Here is a 19,407-nt window from a genome sequence, read left to right as displayed (position 1 = left end):
AGGTAGATCATCCACAAAATAAGAGCCTGGGATGTAGCTCGGCTCAAAGGCCCTGGGGTCGATCCAAAATAAAATTTTAAAGATGTGACCCCAGGGCTCTATCTTGCTGGTTTTGCAGTGAAAGGATCAGGTAACAACCCAGCAAAGGTTATGCAAGCCAGCCCGTGTGGGGACCACTTTCTGGAGGATTCTTACAAAGGCAGGGATACCTCAGGCCTCAGGAGGATGGACAGGCCATTGGAGGTGGGACTCAGATGCCCGGCCTCCGAGTGTGCCTGGTCTGTGATTGCAGAGGGCCCAGCCGGGGTTGGCCAGCACAAGGGCCAGGGTGGCACAGGCTCCGGCCAGGCTGAAATTAAATCTCTGCCCTACTGACCCGCCAGCCTATGTAAAATGCAGAGAGAGCCCTGGGACAGCACCAGGAGGATCCCTCCCTCCTGGGGCCCTGGGAGATGAAGGGGTAGAGCCCAGGCCACGGGGCTTGGCCATTTCCTGGGTGTAGCAGGAGGTCAGAATTCACTCTGAATTCTCTTCAGAATGGTCTCTGCCCACTAGTGTCTGAGCCAGAGCTCCAGGACTGAATTGGCCCTCAATTCTGGGGACCAGGTCTTCGTGAAGGAGTTGCGAACAGTCAGCCACCCCAGGATGGAGATCATCCCCTGGGCAGGGACTGGGACACCCAAGTGCTCAGTCTCCTCCTACTTCGGTCAGGCAGGGTCCTTATGTAAGAGACCTCTGTTAGCCCCGTCCTCCGCTCCTGTCCCTCAGGCCTATGAGAGGGGCCGACCGGCCCACCTCAGGGCCCTGCCTCAGTCACAAACACCCCCAGATTAGACAAGGTTTCACTCTGCCTTTGCTTCCTGAGAAATCCAGCCCTTGAACAAGGATCTCTGGTTAGTTCATTCTGCACACGCACACACACAAACACACACACACACAAACACACACACACACCACCACCACCAGCACCAGTACCAGCAGCAGCAGCAGCAGCAGCCTTGGGACCTTTGCACATGCTGCGTCCTCTGCCTGAAACTCTTCTCCCTGATTCTCTGCCCTAGCCCTCTGCTGAAACATCACTTTCTTAAGGAAATCTGTTTTATAACCTATATATTTATTGTGTAAAACAAAATCAATATCAGACATACTAAATTTAGGCTGGTTAAAATATGACCAAGGTCATTTTCAGTAAAGAACTGAGGTAAAGAAGGTACAGTGTTGCTGGCAAGGGGACAGAGAACAAAACCATTTTCCAATAAATGTAAAAGCAGGTATCACAAAGCCTAGGAAGGAACTCCAACATTTAATGTGTAAGGCTAAAACTAAGGGAAGCACAGTACACTCAGAGAAGAAAGGCCACACCAGTCAAGACAGCAGGTACAGTAGAGGTTGAGTGGAGAATGGCCGTCAGTGCAGAGCTGCTGGATCACTTGGGGAACACTGTGACCACATCATAGCCCTCTGGTGGTGTGACCCGTTCCCGAGCATGCTTTTCACAGTAGATCTGATCCTCTACGAAGAAATGGCCCTTCTGTTTCAGGTTGGTACCACAGTCGGTGCACACATAACACTCAGGGTGACGGTGATGGTTCCGTAATTTCACAAACACACCAACAATGCCAGTACTACATTTGTCACATATGGGCAACTTCTGGGCATTTCCGACAGATGCAGCCACTTTGGTGATTGGAGCTTTAACACTTCTAAATCCTGAGGGCTTATTGGGATCCCCTTTTTCCTCTGACTCCAGGATTTCCTGCAAGACCAGGAATGATGTGGACTGTTTGGGGGGCTCATTTAACTCCTGTTTCTCCTGAAGCATCTTGTAAACTTCAGATTCTTTTTCAATGATGAGGCTGCCTGAATGCTGGGAATGATCTAAGGGTCGGCCATTTGCCTCCTCCTCACTGGCTGTAGTCTTTGACTCCACAGCACTGTTGAAGCTAGAAATGTTTTCAGAGGAGTAGAGGCCTGCTGGGTTGTTGTACTGGTTCTTGATGACTTTGTGGGCAGCGTTGGAAGCAGGCGAAGCAGTAAAGGGCATGGCACTTCTGTTGTGGGCGCTTCCTATGTGCAGGACCTCCTGGGGTTCAGAAGCTAAATTCATCTTGTATGGATGACGTTTCCCCTCCTCATTCACTAGAGGAGACCAGATTTTATGTTCAGATCTGGTTACCGTGAGAGTCATGTTATCTGTACATCCTTTGATTTTGTTTTGAGCTTCCAAGTGCGTCATGTTGCTGGTATTTTCCCCATCAATGGCTGTGATAGTATCTCCAATACATAAATTAGCTATGGCAGCTTTGCTTCCAGGAGTGACCCGGGAAATGGCGAGAGGCTGCTCGAAGTCTTTGCCGCCCACGAGGCGGAAGCCCCACGGTCCCGGGCCCTGAAGGACGATCTGCTGGGTAGCCATAGCGCTGCGTAGACGGCGACCCCCGGGGACGGACGGAGAGGACGGTCGGGCGCGCTGGGATCCCAAAGAAGCTGCTGCAGAAAGAGCGAAACATCACTTTCTTAAGGAAATCTTCCTTGGGTGAAAACTGGCACAATCCCTATGGAGATCAGTATGGAGAGCCCTCAAAAGACTAAAACTAGAAATTCCATTCAACCCAGCCATTCCCCTCCTAGGAATCTTCCCAAAAAGATGGAGGGAGATGGGGGAGGGAAGGAACATAAAAAGAATCAAAATGTGTTATGCAGGTGTGCCAGCTCCCCACAGGAATGTGACTGGGTATTGCATCCATGTACTGATAAAAATAAAAATTAAAAACAAAGGAAATCTCCCTTGACCATCCATTCCCAAAGCTAGGTAAGGTTTTCTGTCATGAACTCTGCAACAATACCAAGGACCGTTCCTTCCAGCACTCAGGAATAATCACGATGACCTCAGCACTTATTAGCACTCTCTGCATCTCAAACCCTGGTTTACGTTCATTATGAAAATCGTGGAGTTAATTAGCTTCCCGCCTCGACCCTAGGAGGAAGACAGCTTGATGCTCCAAAGATGTCATACCAAGGAAGTCCTTTTTATAATATGACATCTGCAGGGACCTGTCTTGAGCCATCAAATGGCCAAGTGTGACACAAGGGACATTAGTGTCTTCCGAAGCCAGCATGGCTCCCGTATCTCTCTCTCTCTCTCTCTCTCTCTCTCTCTCTGCTCACCCTTACAATGCAGCTGCTCTCACAGGATGCCCAGGTGACATGGAGAAGCCCTATGTCAGGGTTCCCAGCCCTGGCCCCTCCCCTAGCTTCAAGACCCCTAGCCGAGCCGCAGACTTGGAACAGAGCCTTCGGTCCTCATTTTGTCCCAGCTAAACGCCTGGCCTCAGAAAACACAAGAACCCTTATGTAGTTACTGCGTGAGCCTGGTTTAGGGATGAACTTCATGCATCAGTTAACATACCGTTTTCTACATGAGGAAACTGAGGCACAGACCCGTGAACCACTGCCCAAGGGACACAGCTACCCAGATAAATTAGACTTTGCTCTTGGAAATTTCCCTGCTACCTCCGGGAGCGGGGCACAGCATCCACCTTGATGGTGTGGAACTCGTCAGTGTGACCCGCTGCAGAGGAGTGGCAGAGGTGGAAGGATGAGTTCTCACCGTTAGCCCCAGCCAGGAGTGGTGGTGCACACCCGTAATCCGAGCACTCGGAGCGTCACCGCAAGTTTGAGGCCAGCCTGGGCTACGTAGTGAGTTCAAGACCAGGGATAAATGCAAGACGTTGTGTCACAGATTCCCACCCCCGATCCTTCCCCTGGCTGCAAACACTCTTATCCCATTGCTCTTGCCCCTTTCTGAAGCAGTTCTGGAGATCATCTTTCTTGAGCTTTACAAGATGTGATCGTCCATACAATGCATGGTGCTGCCAAGCACCATCCAACAGAAAGGCGGCTCGTCAAAAACATGACACTGTGTCCTCGTCCACCTTATTCATTGGTCTGGTGCTGTGCAACTCCTGGCTGTTCCCCAGAGTCACAATGACCACGTTGATCGTCCATACAATGCATGGTGCTGCCAAGCACCATCCAACAGAAAGGCGGCTCGTCAAAAAACATGACACTGTGTCCTCGTCCACCTTATTCGTTGGTCTGGTGCTGTGCAACTCCTGGCTCTTCCCCAGAGTCACAATGACCACAAAAGGGAAACAGTTTGAATTAAGTCAGGACACCAAGGCAGCTTCGGCTGTGCAACCTAAGACGCGCAGGAAAGAGCTCCAGAGCTGCTGCACAAAGTGGCAAAGACCATGGGACGAGCGTACTCAAAGCAAGGAAAGCAACCAAGACACGTGGTAAACCCAAACAGTTCCAGTGAAGGAGCCAGCAGTGAGCTGCCAAACCAGCTCTCCAGAGAAGCAAAGCTCTGGGTTGTAGCAAGTGCTGATTTCAGTGGTGTAAATCCTCCCACCGTGACCATGCTGCCAGCAGTCTGACACGTGATTAGCAAATGTCCCTGAACATTTAGCAAGAATGAACTGGCTGTTCTGCAACCGACAGTCCTGTTTGGTTTTGTTCGGGTTTTGGTTTTAAAGCCATTGCTTTATTACTGATCCTCAGATGCAGACTTTCTGGGTCCAAAGCTGTGACCACTTAAGTGTCCACTGATCAAATGACCCCTAGAGAGGCCAAGCCATTTCCCCGGCCCCAGCTGTGGTCTAGCTGTCCACCTGCACTCCCTTTGCTCACACCGGCCACCCCAGCAGGATATGGGCTCTGTGGAGGGTTCTGTCTTCCCCAAAGCCCTGCAGATTTTCCCGAGGTCCCTACACTCACCAGCAAGGTCGTGGCTACTCAGGTGCAGAGGAGGCCCCTGCCCTGGACCTCTGTGCGGGTCAGGCCCACCTGGCCACATTCCTGGACCTTGCATGAGAGCACCACAATGGGAATGCACAGGCTGAGAACGCAGCATGAGGGGCACTCAGCTGCCAGTTCCCAGGAGCACGGAAGGGTAGAACTATGGAGACACAGACAGGGTGCAGGGCTCACCAGGAGGGCCTGGCCCAGGGCCTGTGGCAGGAAGGAAGGGAGCAGGACAGGACAGCAGTGACCTTGAGCTGTGCCCTGTGCACAAGGACAGCCAGGTGACTTCCGAGAGTTGGTTGGGCCTGGCCCCGGAGCTGTGCCTAGTCGGTAGATGGTCAGGCCTGCATAGGTCACAGGAAGTAGGCCTGGGGAGGACAGGCCGGGTGGTGGCAGTGTGTGGGAGGGCAGTGCGTCCTTCAGTTAAGGGGTCTGAGCACATCCCTGTGTCCTCCCTCGTCCCCGAGCACCGGGGTCCCTTCAGACACATGAGGGTTACTCTGGGCTCCTTAAGGTCGCCAGCACCCCACACCCTGGGCGGCACCTGGCCTCCCTCCTCCACTCTGCCAGTGTCCCCTGCAGTGCAAGGCTCCCAGAACCCCAGGCCTGTCCCTGTCCCACCTCTGCAGGGGCCCTCAGGCCACCCACTTCAGGCCCACACTCCGGGAGGCCCCGGCTTTGTGCTCACAGCCGGGCTCTCTCCCTCTCCTGCCTGTCCCACCTACACCGCGCAGGGCCCCGTCACGCATCTGGCTCCTCCTCTGCAACATGCACGGGAGCCCCCATCCCCGAGGCCTGTTTGGGCCACCCAGTGCCAGGTGACATGGTGGTCACCCATTGGGACTAAGTCCCTGTTGTGGCCTCCCAGAGAAGGTCAGCTGTGGTCCACAACCCCACATACCTGTCCAAGCCCAAACCTCAGGACCACTATGAAAGAAGCCACATCAGCATCAGCCACTTGTCCAGGGGACCAATGGGGACGCTGCAGTCCAGTGTGGGCAAGGGAGGGCCAGGCGGGGCCTGGGAGCAGACCCTTTTGCCTAGGAGTTGAGTCTCCTTGGAAAGCAGGCCGACATGGGGCAGCTGCCCACTGGCCAGTTGCCAAGGAAACCATCGGATGAGTTCCGGGTTGAGTCTTCAAGAGGAAGGACCCAGGAGAGGGACCCCCGAGGAGCGGAGGGGCGGGGCCAGCTGGAGGAAGCTGGAGTGACCGCCACACCTTTCCGAGCCCCCGTGTCCTCACCCGGACATTGGCAACGCCGCCCCGTCCAGCGCAGTGAGGGCCAAGAGAGGGGACACGACCACGCCACACTCTGGTGATGTCACCAGCGTTGCCCGAGCACCCACCACACACCAGCAGAGCGTGTCCTCACCCTGCGTCATCAACTCCTCCCTGTGAGCTGTGAATCAAAGTAACACACTGCACAGAGTAACACATGCACAAGAAGGGCACTGCTCAACACACATGAAACATGCGTATATAACACACATGCAAGCACGAGGCGCATCACAACCCATCCACACGCATAACACGCTTAGCACACAGATGCAAAGTGTGCCCGAAGCGCACACGCAGAGCTTAACACCCACGTACAACACGCTCGCACTCACTGGCATGCCCGCAGAGCCTGTGTGGGAGGTACCCGAGTCCCCACTTTATAGACAGGGGTGGGGGCGCTGGGGTTTCCACCCTGCGATGTGCAGCCCATGGGCCAGGCCTGGGAATCTAAGCTCACACCCAGCGGTGATGGCCAGAGAGCAGGGAGGTGGGCTGGAGGCGGGGGGACCCCGGGGCGGCCTTCCCTGGGGCAAGTCTGTCTCCTGCCCTGGAGGAGTCCCCAGGGCAGGCTGCAGAGCCTCTACAGTGTGGAGAGTGCCTTCCACCAGAGCTAATGCGCTGCACCTGCCCAGTACACATAGTAACAGTGGCAGCTCCTGGGGTACCCCAACGTTCAGTTCCCTCAGAGCCACCTCCGTCCCCAGGCCCAAGGGTCACCGTTCACCAGCCTGGCCCACCCTTGGGGTTCCCTCCCCCCACCATGATGGGCAGGGCCACGGAAGGCACCACCCTGGACTTGGGTGAAGCTGTGGAGATAGAACGCTTTTTGTGTACAGTGGCTGGCAACTCTGACAAGCCTAGAGTGGTCCTAAGAGCCAGCCCAAGATCCAACCACCCCAGAGGAACACGGGCCTCAAGCTTGCCACCCTCCTGCCTCAGCCTCCTGGAGTGCTGGGATTATAGGTGTGCAGCACCACACCCAGCTCGGGGCAATGAATGGAAAGAAGGGAGGCTGGGCACCACCTCGAGGCCCCTGTGGGTCCTGCCCCTTCCACTGTGTGACCTAGGGTGGCGCTGTGCCTCTCCGTGCCTGATGTCCGGCCCAAGTGGGGAGCTTGGGTACAGTGGAAGCGAGAGGAGGTGGCCGAGGTGACGGCAGAGGAGGCCTACACACAGTGGATGGCCGGGCAGGTTCCAGAGCCTCGCAGCCCCTCCCTACTCTGCGATGATGGTGACAGTGAGGGAATCACTCTTGGCCACTACACTGGACCTCCGAGCATACGAGAGGCGGCCCGTGTGACAGAGGACCTGGGTTTGTCTCTTCGGTGAATTTTAAGTAACTTAAATTTAAAAACTGATGCTCAAATCAGATCAGATATTTTGGAACTACTTGGGTATGTAAATCTCCTCTTTCAACAGTAAATTTTATCAAATCTAAATACAGATCGAGTGTTTCTGATGAAATTTTATCTTCTGAAGTGACAGGAGCTGTATGTATAAAAAAAACACACCAGATTTGGAGAATGAAGTACAATAAAATACACGAGACAATCTCACTGATGTTTTATCTTGAGGACCTATTGAACAATATGATTTCCAATACATGGGGCTTAAATATATTGAAGGATAAATGTAGGCGAGTAAGCAACATATGTATTGATATATAAATGGTCTTAAATTAAATTTCTCCTTAATGAGTAGCTGGGGAGTTCTATACCGCAGAAGTAGCTCGTGAGATCTGGGTCACGCAAGGCCACCCAGCACCCGGGTCCCAGCCTTCTCTCCGGAACCCATCTGCACCCAGCCACCCTGTCAGGAGGAAGCCCCAGCTGGATGAGCCACAGAAGGAGCCCCAGTCCACGGTGCCAGTCCCTGCTGTACCACCTCTGGGAACAGCAATGTCAGACCCCAACAGGCCCCAGCAGGCCCAACAGACCCTGGTCAGGCGTAAGTTCCCAGTCCCAGAGATGCCAGCACAGCCCTGTGCTGGGGAGGAAGAGGGGGTCAAGGGTGCATGGATGGCACCATGGGGCATTCATTCTGCCTTTGTCCTTTCCCCCGAGACAGGCGTCTGCTCTCTCACCCTCTCCCTCAGCCCATAAGCCCCACCCCACACTGGCCTGGTCAGACTCACCCAGGAACGTGGGGGACAAGTCTCTGGCAGGAAGACAGATATCAGGTGACCGGGATCCCATCAGTAGTCATATCAGGCAAATCCCTTCCCCTTTCTGCACCTCAGTCTCCCATATATAAAATGAGAGGGAAAAGCAAAAAGGACCCTCTCCACTCTTCCCCACTCTGGAAAGCAGGCATCTAAGAGCTGGGTTGATCTGTCCATCAGTTATAAGTGGCAGAGATGCTGTTGAGGAGGAGTGGACTGGCTCATGTGGTGAAGAGTGGGGGGGTGAGCTTCAGGTGTGGCTGGATCCAGAAGCCCCATGTCTTGAGACATCCCCTCTCTTGCTGTGTCCATCCTCCTCTAGGTGGCGATATTGATAGCACGGTTCCAGTGGCTGGCAGCTTCAGGCTCATGTTTTCTTGCTGGCGTAGATCAGACCTGCGTGTCTTGCTTGGCTTTTCCACATGTCCACCCAAGACCAATCGTAGTCCCTGAGGATGGTCAGGGAGACTGCTGGTGGTGAGCTTGCCCATGGGCCTGACTGATGGAGAGACAGAGCCTGGGGGCCTATCAATTGGGGTTCGGACATTTTTGAAAGGCCAGAGAGACCACTGATATCCTCTAAATAGGTCTCCTCTTCCTCTCCTCCTCCTCTTCCTAAGTTGTTGTGAGACCTGGGGACGAGGAGAGCAGGGACAGTTCATGGTGTCATCAAAGCCGGGAGCCTGCTGCACCCACACAAGTGTGCACACGCAAACCGGGGAATCAAAGACCCCACAGAAGCCACCCGACCTCTGCCTCCCAGGCCTCACTAAAGAGATTATGGGGCTGTCTTCTCCCAGAAACCCCGGGCCTCTGGGCTGGCTCTGCTAATCCAGACAAAGGATAACAGGCCCCTAATTAATTCTCCGAATCTGATGGTGGTGTGAACACCAGCCAGTCCACCCGCCTTAATGAGTTTAATCGACTGGACTTGATGATTTTATTCAAAACCTAGGGCCGCAAATTAAGCTCTTAAAAATGCACTTGAACTTGATTGGCAGCAGTAATCCCAGCAAAGTCGGTTTAATCCTCAGGCTGCCTGGGTAGGAGCAGCCGCGAGAGCTGTGGACTCCAGAGCGCCTGCTGTGTCCTCGGCTCTGGGCCTGAGTCTCGTCTGCCCTCTACCCTCTGCCTTCAGGCCCAGCAGGGATGACCAGTCTCAGCCATGCTGCCCATAGGCGAACTCCTATGCATGCTTTGTAGCCTCTCCCTAGACCCCCACATTTTCCATCAAAGCTCTACTGTACTCACGCTGCTGCCCTGCTTAGGTGACGCTTGCAGAGCCTTGGTGCTGGCCAGCTTTGCAGAGGTGGCCTCTGCAGGGACCACCCAGGGTCCCTGCCAGATATGAGCCTGGCTCCATTGGGGGAGAGCAGGAGGCCCCGAGACCAGTGCCAAGAGGGCACAGGGAGGCTGCCTAGGCCTCCAGCCCGCTTGCTGAGCCTTCACAGAACCAACAGAGGCCACTGGCACCCATGGCGGTGTGACTATGGCCCTGCCTTTGGCCTCTGAGGTCTTGGCCAGCCCGGCACCCCAGCCCCCATGGCCCTGCCTGGCCCCTTGACCTAACTTCAGATCAGTGGAGCAGGGCCAAGGGCCCAGTCGTCCTCCCACAGGCCCTGTGCTCACGTCAGCCGCCTCCTCCCCAAATGTGGGGTGGGTCGGATCCTTGAGTAAGATGTGGATGCACACAGAGACTCACAAACACCCACATACACGCACATGCATGTACACACACATAAGCGCCTCTCGTGGGTGCTCACACATCAGCCCCAGGAAATGCCGGCAAGTGTGCAGGGAGAAGGGTACACTTACACCAAGGCTGGAATGTGAACTGGAACAGCCATGCCTGAAATCAGCATGGAGACGTCTCCCAAGACCAAAACACACCACTGCTCAGTATGTTCCTGAAGGAGTGAAGTCGAGACAGGATGCAGACAGCAGCAGCCCCGAGTTTTACTGGAGCAATCACACTAGCTCAGCTGTGGAGCCAGCCTAGGCACCCATCCAAAAATGGATAAAGAAAAGGTTACCGCCCCTTTTTTAATGTACACAGTGGAGTATTATGCAGCCATAAAGAAGAACAAAAATCTCATCATTTGAAAGAAAATGGATGGAACTGGAGACCATCGTGTTAAGCCTAATAAGCCAGAGGCTGGGGATTTGGCTCAGTGGTTCCGCCACCTGCCACCCTCCAAAGCACAAGGACCTGAGTTCGATCCCCAATACCAAAAAAAAAAAAAAAAAAAAAAAAAAAAGCTAATAAGCGAGGCTTGGAAATACAGATATTGCATATTTTCTCACATATGTGGAATCTTAAAAAAAAAGAAAGGAAAGAGAGATGACAGGTAAGTAGAAGGGAGACTCTCAAAGAAGAGGCAGAGGGTAAGGGAGGAAGAGGGGGAGAGGAGAGTGCATAATGGGAGGAAAAGTAAGCAAAGCAGGTCATATACACATCCGGATAGACCAGAACAAAGCCTGCTATTCAATATGACTACTATGCACCAACGAATGTCTGACGAAAAGAAACAGACAAAATGAGCTCATTACACTCTGCTCACAGGACAGCTTGCCCTGCAGTTGCTTGCTGAGAAAGCCACTCTGGGAGTGCAAGGAAAAGCAGCTTCTTTATATTTTTAGTAAAAGGCAAAAGACTTATACAATCTGAAGAGAGACCAGAATACAGCTTCTTTATATTTTTACAAATATGATTTCCCCAGCAGATTAGCCAGACTGCAAGTGTTTTGCAGACGTCGGGCCGGTGAGCCCTGGGGGAGCAAGCTACTGCCCGCTTCGAGGAGGGCCCGGGGCAGCTGGCACCTTTGAGCGGCGTCATCTGCTCCATTTCACTGCAGCAGCAAGAAGGCAGGCGAGTTCAGCCCTGTATCGCCCTACATTCCGACCCCAGGAGAGCACCGCCTGTGTTCTGTTCTGTTTGGTTCAGCAGTGCTGCGGGGGGCGGGGGGGACCCAGGGCCATGCACATGTTACCACCGAGCTGCTGCATCCACAGGCCCTTCTTCTTTTTTATTTTGAGACAGAGTCTCACTAAGTTGCCCAAGCAGGGCTTGAACTTGTGATCCTCCTGCCTCCGCCTCCAGAGTAGCTGGGAGTTACTGGTGTGCACCACCATGCTAAGCATTGTCTGGCTTTCAAAATGACAGTAATGAAAGCTGTAGAGAGAGGGAAAGTGCGCTGGTTGAACAAGAAGTCAGGGTCCCTGGGTCGGGCAAGGCCACCCTTCCTGCAGCCTGCTGTGCCTGCACTGTCCTAAGCTGGCCGGGTACCCTCTCCACCCCATTCCTGCACGGCCACCTCTAGGCCCACCTCCTCGCCCCTGCCCTATAGCACCTGTGCTGACCCACCAGTGTGGCCCAGGCCTGGGCTGCAGGCCACGAGTTGAGGCTGGCAGCTGCTTTGATGAAACTTTCAGGGACATTGCATCTTTCAGGGGGATTGAGGGTGCTGACAGAGAAGGCAGCTCCCTGTGCACCTTCAGCACAGGGGCCGAGCCTGGCAGGTGGGCCGGGGGTGGGGACCCTGCCAGTGGAGTGGGCGAACCATCCCAGCCCCGTACCCTCACCCCGACTGCGGAGGAGGTGAACAGGCCAGGACTGGGCAGGGGCCACTGGTCTCTAAGGTGCTGACCACTCCCCTACTGCTCACTGGCCTCCCTACCCCACCCTTGCACCAGCCCACAACGGGGCAGCAGGGGCAGAGGCCCAGGTCCTAATGGCCCAGATCCCTAGAGGCCAGAGTCAGGCTGGGAAGGGAGCAGCACACCCACCCACAGCAGCTGGCTCAGGACATGCTGGGGACTCTCTTTCTACCCCTGCCCCCAGCACTGGGGGTTGGACCAGGGCCTTTTCACTACGTTTCATCCCCAGCCCTTTTTTATTTTGAGACAAAAATCTCACTAAATTGCTAAATTTCCCAGGCTGGACTTGAATTTGAGATCCTCCTGCTTCAGCTTCCCAGAGTGCTGGGATTACAGGTATGCATCACCATGACTGGCTCTCCCTCTCTCTTTTTCCTTCTCCATCTGTGTCCACTCCATCCTCCTGGCTTAGAAAGCCCTGTGCTTTCCACGCCTTTCCCTAGGTAGATGCCAGGGTTCCTGAGAGGTGTGTGATCCAAGAGAACGGATCCCCAGTGCCTGAACCCAGCAGTCCCAGCCAACTTTGGATGTTCGGGGACAGCAGGGGATGCCCAGCGTGCCCACCCAGCCTGAGCCAGAGTCTCATATGGGTTCTTCTGGGGACAGTGTGAGGCTGAGCCTGGGTGCCAGGTAGGGCAGCCGAGCTGTGCCAGAAGTGAAGACCACTCGTGCCTCTGCAAGCACAGCTGGGTACCTGAGGGGGCATGTGTGGCCCCAGATTTTTTTTTTTTAAAGCAGGCAGTTGTATCCCATGCTGTCCCCAAACAGCTATCTTTATTCAGGCCCAGTCCTGCTCTCCCAAAGGGTTTCCCAGTGTCACTTCAGTCTCCTGCAGTCACCATCCTGCAGACCTCCCCGCAAGGCTGTCGTGACCCCAACGCTTGACTTCTTCTGGTGTCACCCCTCCTGTCACTGGGCTCCAAGTCTGTCCAGTGGCCTCAACTGGGACTTCAAAGCATAGCTACCAGTTTGAAGGTGCCTTCTGGCTTGGCAGGAACCACGTGGATGAAAGTCTCGTAGAGGACAGCACCCTTGGGCAGCCTGCTGACCGGATCCACAGCCTCCAGGTCGGTGGGCTTGGGCACGTAGACCTCTTGAGTGTAGCGGACTGTCCCCTCCTCCAGAGCATACAGGCACTTCCTCTTCCCCGGGCCCACCTTCCATTTTCTTGATGCCAAAGCATTTGCCTGGTAACTTTCCACCAAGGCTTTTGGAGCTGCCACCAGTTTTTTTGGATGCACATCTAACAGCAAGAGCTGTAGCCAGAGGAGGGCTCAACAGGGCTGCCAGATGAGTTCTTGAAGGCCTGTGTGAATGTCCCTGTGAAGTCCCACAGTGCCAGGCCATGGGGAGCCTGAGCCACAGCCCAGGGCCACTCTGAAGTCACCCAGCCCAGCCCCACCCCCAGCCAGCCCTACATGAGCAACTCCCACTGCCTGCTGAGCCCTTTGCAAATCAGAGCCTCAGAATCTGAACATCTGATGTCCCCGAGTTGGGTCAGAGAACTTGCCACACAGCAACAGAGCCCTGGCGTCCCCAGAGGACGGGCCCTGCCTTCAGAGCAGGTGCAGGCAGATGGCGAGCTGAGGAAGCCCTTTGCTGTGTCCTTGAGTCAGAGAGGGACAAGCCAGGCCTTCTGGCTTCCAGGGACAAAGGTGCCCTGCAGAGCAGGGAGTGCAGGACAAGGGGGCTGAGGGACTCCCTGGTGGGGTGAGCAAGCAGCCCTCAGAAGGCAGGGGCAGCGAGGCTGCAGGACGCAGGGTGCAGTCTCATCTGGAGACATGTTTTAAGGTCTCTGCGGAACAGCAGCCCCGGGACATCCAAAGTCACCTAGGCCCTTGCAGGCTCGTCAGAGCCACACACCCAGCCTGTCCAGGTTCCTGCCATGGGTGAGTCAGGACCTGGCTTAACTCACCTGCACATGGTTCTGACGCAGGCTGGCATCTGACAGCCTCCTACACCGTCTTAGCGGTGCCCTGTGGCTGGGGACTTTTGCCACTTGTGCTCTAAGTGAGGCAAATAGGGAAGCTACAGAATTCTGAAAACGGTGAAGGTCATGGGCAGGGCAGTGTGCAGCATCCCTGGGGACAGCTCAGGGTGCCTGGTCCCCTGGGCAGACCCCGTAGAGGCACCTTTTCTGAGAGCAGGGCATGGGATGCAGGAGGCGGAGTCCTGATCCATGCCAGGGCCAGGCTGGGTGTTTCTGGGCACCTCCCTCCTGCGTGGTGTCTTCTGCTGAACAAGGGAGATATTGAGATCTCACTCGTGACTGTGTAGCTCATTACCTTCGTATCATTTCACTGATTTCTATTACTCCCCTCAGTCTTTCTTGCAGCCTAACTTCAGCTCACATCGTTCATCTTCCCCTCTTCACTTTATTTACTCTGAAGGCGGTTGTGTTCCTTTGTGTTCTTGTGAGGAGGGGGGATCATTTAGAGAGCTGTTCTTTAATTGCATTTTCTCTTCACTTTTTAAACCCATTTATACTCATAATGCCTCAGCCCTGGATTCTCATTTCCAATCTTGGGTTTCATCTACTTAACAGTTATTTCCTGGATATTAACTCTGTCCTTGTTCCTAATCTTTGCTCTTTGTGCCTGGGTCTTCTGTTTGGCAGCCCATTGGTTTCTTGTCTTTTTATCTCTTTATCCTAAATCTCATTTTCATCTCTTTTATTTTGTTATTTTTGACACTCTAAGGTTCTCTTTGTTAGCTTTCTTTAAACCACTTGTTTCTAAGTCTTATGTCATGTGCGATAACAATATTAATTCTTTTCCTGGTATGTGTGCTTCTGTATTTGCATCTCTGCTCACCCCTTTAGGATTCCTCCCCTCGTTTGCATCTGCTTTTCACGGCAGGAGGGCTGGGGGCTGGGGTGTTAGGATGACCCAGCACACAAGGGGCAGGGCCCGCAACTTCCCAGAGTCTGCTCTGAGACCCTAACAGGAGGTCCCTCCACATCACACACAGGGCATGCAGAGGCAGGTGTCCTGGGGGGCGTGGTGGCTGAGGCCTCCTTCTGCAGTCCAGAGGCTGCCAAGGGCAGCAAGAGGGATACAGAGGCGGCTGGCCTCCCAAGGAAGGGGCCCTCTGCCCAGGGCCAGGCCTCTCACAGTTCTTCCTCCAAGGTTCAGAGTAATACTGTCTCCTAATGAAGTATCCCTCACTTTCATTTTCAAGCATTGGGAACAGTAACATAGAAACAGAAGGCCTAAATGCACCACCAGGTCCCTGCTTCCAAAGGAGGCCAATACAGGCAGGGAAGAGATCAGCTGTTTGCATGACACATAACATAGGCCCTTTAGATTTCAAAGAAAATGAAAAAAAGAAAGAAATTGGGGGGTGTGTGTGTGTGTTCCCTGCTTCCAAAGGAGGCCAATACAGGCAGGGAAGAGATCAGCTGTTTGCATGACACATAACATAGGCCCTTTAGATTTCAAAGAAAATGAAAAAAAGAAAGAAATTGGGGTGTGTGTGTGTGTGTGTGTGTGTGTGGTGCTTGTGTTTGTAAAGAGGACAGGACAGAGTCACACTGCACTGTGACTATGGTACCCATAGGACTGTCAAGGGGGTGCGTTTCTGTGTTTTATTCTATGCATCTCTCTGAATGCTCTACAATGAGCACTATACACTTATCTTTTGTAATTACAAATTTAAACAATATGCTATAGTTTGGATCTCAACCATCCTCCAAAAGCCTCACACGTTGAAGGCTGGGTCCTCAGTGCAAGATGCTAGAAGAGGGGTTCTGGGGAGGTGACTGGCTCATGGGTGCTCTGTCTTACCACAGACTAATCCACAGATGGGTTCACAGCTGAATGGACTACTAGGGGTGGAAGGCTGAGGAGGCAGGGCAGTTGGAGGAAACAGGCCACAGGGGTGTGGTCTGGACAGGTGCCATGTCCCCACCACCTCCCCGTCCTGGATGCTGCAAGGCGAGCAGCTTCTGCCATGAGGTTTGCCCTCGGCATGGGCCTAGAGATGATGGGACAGAAAGACCACAGACTCGAACCTTTCCTCTATTTTTTTTATACCAGGGTTGGAACTCAGGACCTTGCTCTTGTGAAGCAGGTGTGGTGCCACTGAGCTAAATCCCCGGCCCAAACCTTTCCTCTTCTAAGTTGTCTTCCTTGGGGTTTTGCCACTGTTAGGAAACTAACATGTGACCCATAAAAGAAAATTTCTAAAAGTTCTTCCAAAATAGTTTCACAAAGCACCTGCTGGAAAGCTCGAGGCTGTTTCTGCTCACCCCGAGTGTGGGCCAAGAGGAAGGGGTGGCCCTGGGTAGCTTTTACATTCATCCCTCTTTCCAGATGGAAGTGATCTAAAGCCAATCCTTTCTGGATTGAACACAAGCACATAAAAGGTCCTGGCAGGTAGACAGTAGAGCTGCTCAGAAAAGCAAGGTGGAGTCTTGGTTAATATCAGTCCCCACTTCCCAGGGTGCTCAGAACCAGGGAACCCAATACTCATCTCAACCACCAGTCTGGTGACAAACATGGTGCCTGTACCCCTGCAGGACCCAGGACCTCGAAGGCATCAATCCTGTGACACCCACCCAGGCCAGCCACTGGCCAAAGGTCACAGATGGCCCAGAATGGCCCCACCACAGAGGCCTTGAACTAGCATCCTTCTACCCAAAGGATGTGAGGGTCTTCTGTTGACGAGGACAGAGGGAAATGGCTGGCGGCTGGGCAGTCCCCAGTGGCTGCCCCAGCAGAGTACACATCTTGGCCATTCACAAAACACATCATAGCTCATAAAGCACTCTGTGGCTTGAGAATAAATACACTTTGTCCCCTAGAAAGCACTAGGAAGTTAAAAGGGTAAGAGCATTTCCTCCACTGATCTTCACAAGACCCCAACCAGGCTGAGGAAGAGGCTCAGAAAGTCCGTGACAACCACAGCTCCTTCCTAAGCAAACAGCCACATTCCTTCCCAGTCGCTTATGTCAGTGCCCCCTCCCACGTGGGCACCTTCCCTGGTCACTTCCCCTCATCCTGCAGCCATGTTTGGTCAGGCTCCATGTGTGGACCAATCAGAGGCTGCCCCTTACAGAGCCTGCATGAGAAGAGCACAGGATAAGGGGTAACAGTCACTGTAAAACAAAGCTGTGGGGAGAGGAGGGACCAGGATAGGGCCACCAGAGCAAGAAGCACAAACAGGGTGACAGGCCCAGCACAGAGTGCAGGGCAAGGTCTTGGCAGGATGGCTGCTGGGTCCAAATCTCAGCTCTTCTATTCCTTAGCTGTGTGATTTTAGTCAAGCTGCTGCCTTTCTCTGTGCCCTAGCTGCTTCTTCTGGTAAACAGAACGGTGACGATCCACTCAGAGAAGGGGTCACACAGTAAGTGCCACCAAGTGTTTGCTCCAGCTTCTCACTTCTCTGAGGGCCCCGGAGCTGACACAGACGCTAGCAGCTGGACTCTGGCTGGTGCCGACACCGGAGAAGACCCTCCAATCTGCTACTTCATTTACCCTGGCAGAGCATTACTTGTCCAAGGTCACAGAGCCAGGCTTCCGCAGAGCAGACACAGACTCAAGTGTCCTGGCTGTCAATCTGTTTCCCATCAGCAGTGACCCAGGCAGGAAGAGTAAATGTCCCTGCTCCACTGTGTTGAGAAGGAGAAGACCAATGACTCAGATAAGAAAGACACTACCCATATTGGCAAGGATGGGTTAGGCAGGATAATTACAGATCTAAGCAAATACAAAGGGAAGATCCAGCCAGGACCAGACCCTGTCAGTTTTGACAATTCAGGACGAGTCTGCTTCCGGGCCACCCCGGAGCCAAGGCACCAGATAAAATAATGTCCTTCCCCACCTGAGAAGAAGGGGCAGGGTGGGGTCTGAATGTCAGCTGGGGTAGAGACACCGCTTCTCAGCACTCCATGTCTCCAGCCCTTCTTCCCAGTCTAAACCATGGGACAACCACCTTGAAGGTATGGCAGATCTGCAAAGTCGCCCTAGGCACCTGCAAGGACAATTCTCTGCTCAACAGAGGGGACAATAACAATAACATGATAACAATAACACAGACAGATGGCCTGCCAGTGTAGTCTGGAACCAGTTGGCCCCCAGGGACCTTGAACTATTGGTTAATGCCCTCCAGTCAGGGGGACCCCCACCCTCTCCAGGGGTGATAGATCAGTCAGCCTTCCCACTGCTGAGACACAATACCCAACACCCACAACTCAAAAGAAGACAGCTTTAATTTCAGTCACTTTTTTTGGGATTCAGTCTATGGACAGCTGGCTCCAAGGCATTATAGCACAAGGGTATGGCAAAGGAAAACTACTCACCTTATGGCAGCCAAGAAGCAGAAAAGGGTACTGCGGGTGAGGAAGAGGCTAGGAACCAGGTATAGAACCCAAAGTCCTGCCTCCATGACCCACCTAGAAACACCCAGGAGAATTCTTTAATAATCTATTACTCTTTCCTAATCCAATGAAGTTGACAAATCAGGCAGGATTAAGGGTATCAGTTGGGGAAAAGAGGAGGCAGAACAGGAAGTCCCAGGTATAACCACAGAGAATGTCTTCCTAGTGAAAACGACAACAGTGGAGGTTAAAAGTCCCTACTTAATACTTGTGGCCCTTTGTTCCAGATTCCCATTCCAGAGAATTTGATCAAGCCTAAGTGGGTCATGAGTCCACAGGGTGGGATGTTGATTGAAAGCCCTACCCAACTATACGGCAACGGAAATGGAAGTCGCCAGAGGAAGGAATGGGTAAACGGGCAAGCACTACAGATGGCTCCACACTGATGAACCCAGGACTTATGCCTCAGAAGCACAAGGCCAGTTGGAGGTCTAAACACCTAAGGACAAATATCCTTTCCCCTTGTGAAGGAGACTCATGAATCAGGAAGGCTCAACATCCCCAGAGGAAGCAACCCCTGAGGACGCTTGATTAGGAATGATCTGGAATGGTCTGGAAGCTTCATTTTGCCAGTCATGGGGGAACTTCAAGCCTTATTGGCTGGAATCACTCTGGTTTGGGTCCCAACCTTGCTTCTTCCTGGTTGTATGAGGTTGGGCAATACATAGTCTCCCTGGACCTCACTTTTCCATTTGTAAATGGGATTGGCCTCTACCTCAAAGAGATCTTCTTAGAGCTGTGCTTACAAGACCAGGATCAGGGTGGTGATCTACAATCCTTGTAGGTTCCTTCATTGTCCTCTTCCTCAGTCCCAGCAGCCAACTTCAGCACCAAGTCCATCCTAAAAATGGATTCCCAGTCCTAGCCCCAGCCTGTGTGTTAGTTTCTATGCTGCATGGTAAATGGCCACACATTTAGTGACTCCTTCTGTCCCCCATGTATTATGTGACTGCTCTGCAGGTCAAGTATCCAACCCAGGTGGACTGGTTCATCTTACTCAGCGTCTCCTGAGACTGAGATCAAGGTGTCAGCCAGCCAGGGATGGGACCTCAGCTGAGGCCAGCTCCCCAGATCTTCCTGCGACCCCACAGGCTGTGCACAGGATTCAGGTCCTTGTAGTTACCA

The 19,407-nt window shown here is 53.4% G+C and overlaps 1 protein-coding gene and 1 pseudogene across 1 annotated transcript; both read right to left on the bottom strand.

The window, feature by feature from the left end:
- Positions 1–1,132: 1,132 nt before the first annotated feature.
- Positions 1,133–2,498, bottom strand: LOC104870671 (PDZ and LIM domain protein 1). Its single transcript, XM_010636350.3, has one exon. The coding sequence runs from the start codon at positions 2,414–2,416 to the stop codon at positions 1,427–1,429; it is 990 nt and encodes a 329-aa protein (XP_010634652.1). The 5' UTR covers positions 2,417–2,498; the 3' UTR covers positions 1,133–1,426.
- A 10,326-nt stretch (positions 2,499–12,824) lies between these two features.
- Positions 12,825–13,250, bottom strand: LOC117284487 (annotated as a pseudogene).
- Positions 13,251–19,407: the final 6,157 nt, after the last annotated feature.

The sequence above is a fragment of the Fukomys damarensis genome, unplaced genomic scaffold (assembly GCF_012274545.1).
Source record: "Fukomys damarensis isolate Sample0158 unplaced genomic scaffold, DMR_v1.0_HiC HiC_scaffold_37, whole genome shotgun sequence".
Taxonomy (NCBI): Eukaryota; Metazoa; Chordata; class Mammalia; order Rodentia; family Bathyergidae; genus Fukomys; species Fukomys damarensis.
The sequence above is the reverse complement of the archived record's forward strand: the minus strand, read 5'-3'. Positions and strand labels throughout refer to the sequence as shown.

Bases quoted from the DNA above. Each gene is read 5' to 3' on its own strand.
- LOC104870671 (XM_010636350.3), bottom strand. From the start codon at position 2,416: ATGGCTACCCAGCAGATCGTCCTTCAGGGCCCGGGACCGTGGGGCTTC.